The 3,053-nt window shown below is 46.1% G+C and overlaps 1 protein-coding gene across 1 annotated transcript; it reads left to right on the top strand.

The window, feature by feature from the left end:
* Window positions 1–2,076: 2,076 nt before the first annotated feature.
* Window positions 2,077–3,053, top strand: LOC134466154 (uncharacterized). Its single transcript, XM_063220049.1, has 2 exons — window positions 2,077–2,774; window positions 2,939–3,053. The coding sequence occupies exons 1-2, from the start codon at window positions 2,077–2,079 to the stop codon at window positions 3,051–3,053; spliced, it is 813 nt and encodes a 270-aa protein (XP_063076119.1).

The following is a 3,053-nucleotide window of genomic DNA, read 5'->3' as shown; positions in this document are numbered from 1 at the left end:
TGCACCAATACCAATTTTTTGAAAACCGATAAAAGTATGAGTAAATTAATGTGTGTACTTGCCGATACCGAGTACCGCCAAAATACAATGAAAATAAATGCATGGCCTTGTTTTTTTTTCCACCTGTGATATTTACATTGTCCATATCCATGTGGATTTAAATGTTGGTAAATGTATGAGGTCACGTTCTGTGGACTTGAAAGCAGCATTGAAAAAAAGTGCCACAAGATTTTGCATTGTTTTGTTTAATAGCAGTATCGTTCCTGGTATTGGCAAGTTCTTGACGAGTACGAGTACAATGAGCAGTTTTACATTATTGGAATATAATGTCATCTGAAGTGGATTGGCATACTTGTCCACTGAATTGACAAGCTCAATCATTTTACATGTGAATAAGATGACATGAATTCATAAGACTGAAAAGGTATGACACACTGGTCCAGACGATGTCACATAATTTTGTTTTATGTGCCTTGTTAAGTCTCCAGAAGATATATTTGTACTCAACCTTGGAATTTTTTGGTTTTGTGTGGTTGTAACGTTATTATGTTATGAGAAAAAGTATGGCTTAATTGGTGATCACCTCCTCTTTTTTAGATTGTGTAGTTACTGGAGTAGTATTGCCCCCTACTGAACTGTCTTGGTATGGCTGCTACATATGCAGCTTTGAGTTAATTAAATGTGGTAAAATATACAGCATGTTGTCTGAAATGCATTTTTGTGTTGAAATGTTGAATTGTGGTTCAATACCCACCTCAATAACTATACTGCAACATCACAAGCCTAGAAAGCATTTCTAACTGCATACCTTTGTATTCGTTTTTACTGCTAGAATCAAACATGGCCAATTTCTTTCAGTCAATCTTAAGTCCTATAGCCTACCAAGATGGAAATGATCTGTGGTTTCGTGAATAACACATACACAAGGCAAAAATGAGACCATTACATTTTCAAACAATGTGTCAAAATTAGGCCTACATTACGTCACATATGCAGTATGTTATTGTTGTCGTGTCCCCACCCCCTGTGGAACAGGAAAAAAGATCAGGCTCAGGTTTTTTTTTTCACCATCACCCCTGGGTCTGTGATAGTATTGAAGTTTTTATCTCCGCCTTCAATTGTATCTTTTCTATATTATGTTTTCCACATTAGCCTCACCTCCCACCTGGACCCCCACAACGCACTCCGCCTCACTCGCCATCGGCAGCTGGGATTACCGGCAAAATTCCATCACCTGCATCAGCCGAGGCTCAATCTCCATCGCGGGCGGTGCGAGACCTCCAAGCTCTCCAACCATCTCCGGGGAACTTCACACCAGTGAACTTTCATCTGCAGTACAGTTCATCATCCTCCCAGGCCTCCTCCCCAGTACAGTCCAACCCCTCACCAGCCCGTGTGTCAGGCACTTCATCACCTGCTCCTCCACAACAGTCCTCCCTTACTTCACCGACTGGAGCCACATCACCTACGTCCTCCACTTCTGCTCGTGTGTCAGGCACTTCATCACCTCCTCCTCCACAACAGTCCTCCCTTACTTCACCGACTGGAGCCACATCACCTACGTCCTCCACTTCTGCTCGTGTGTCAGGCACTTCATCACCTCCTCCTCCACAACAGTCCTCCCTTACTTCACCGACTGGAGCCACATCACCTACGTCCTCAGTGCTGTCCTCCACTTCTGCTCGTGTGTCAGGCACTTCATCACCTCCTCCTCCACAACAGTCCTCCCTTACTTCACCGACTGGAGCCACATCTCCCACCTCCACTTCCAGTGGAGACCTGTTCATTCAGGCTTTGCCGGAAACTCAGTCTTCCTTCACAGTGTCAAAGGAAGACTGGCAAAGTCTTCGAAAGACCCAGGTTGGGAGACGCTTCACCAATATCAATTGGACTACCATCATGGCTCGGGGCATAAAGGAAGTGAACCCATACTGCAGTTTGGCATTCAGACGCCACAGTGTGAAAACCATAGGGTCCAGAAGGAGGGGGCCATTGTTTACCACCTCTGCGTACTGCAGGTTTTCAGACTGTCCTGTTGGGGTGGACATTCACCTTGACGATAACCTGCAGGCGCACATGAATTTTAAGGGAGAACAGATAAGGCACAGCAAGTGCCAGCTGGTGCGTCGGCCTGTGCGGGGAGAGGAGAGGGAGAAACTGGCACAGAGCCTGAAGCACCAGCTGCCCAGAACCCTCCACCTAGAAAAGCTGGGCTCCCTAGATGAGGATGTATTTGACTCTGGGTGCCGGGATGGCGTGCCAACCCCTGGAACGCTGAAGACCTTGAGTTCGGCCCAAAGGGCGAAGGCACGTCATCACGAGGAGGACCTCATAAGTCTTACCCTGATGGCCAGAAAAGAGGACAGCCTCATCCAGCAGATTTCGGCAAAGCCGAAGTCCGTTATGCTGTGGTCTGCTAAGACCATAGCTGTCTTCTTTAAGAGATGCAGGGAGGACATAATTTACATTGATGCTACCGGAAGCATCATACACAGAGACCCGGTAGACCACAAACCAATTTACATCTATGAAATTGTGACAAGACACCCCAACAAGGGAAGCTCACCGTTGCCTGTGGCCACATTTGCCACAAGTGACCATACGACACCATCGGTGTCCCATTTTGTTGGCGCTTTCCTAACCGATGTGGTAAGACTTCATGGCCAGTCTGCAAGAAAAAGGCCGGTGATGCTCATGTGCGATGGCTCAATCGTGCTGCTGCAATCCCTCGCCATGAATTTCTGCGGGATGTCTCTTGCAGAGCTCCTCAGAAGGTATTTGTTACCACAGCAAAATAAATAAATACTTACACATAGTTCTCAGAAAAACTCAGCAACCACCACCTATACCTTAAACACTGTTTTTATGTCTTCAAGTTCAAACTAAGGTGAAGATAACCCATACACTTCTGTACTTTTTTCCCCTCAAAATACTGTAGGTACCATGACCTAGTGATGGGAGAAGGCAAGGAGGAAGACTCCACATTGCCCATCCTTCACCGCTGCCTAAGCCATGTCATGAACAATGCAAAGAGCCTCTGCAAGAAGCAGTGA

The sequence above is a fragment of the Engraulis encrasicolus genome, chromosome 16, assembly GCF_034702125.1.
Source record: "Engraulis encrasicolus isolate BLACKSEA-1 chromosome 16, IST_EnEncr_1.0, whole genome shotgun sequence".
Taxonomy (NCBI): domain Eukaryota; kingdom Metazoa; phylum Chordata; class Actinopteri; order Clupeiformes; family Engraulidae; genus Engraulis; species Engraulis encrasicolus.
This window is presented reverse-complemented; position numbering and strand designations above follow the sequence as displayed.

Excerpts from the sequence above, each read along its gene's own strand:
- LOC134466154 (XM_063220049.1), top strand. The coding sequence starts at position 2,077 with ATGAATTTTAAGGGAGAACAGATAAGGCACAGCAAGTGCCAGCTGGTG. Across the intron at positions 2,775-2,938 it reads CTTGCAGAGCTCCTCAGAAG|GTACCATGACCTAGTGATGG; the intron begins GTATTTGTTACC and ends AAAATACTGTAG.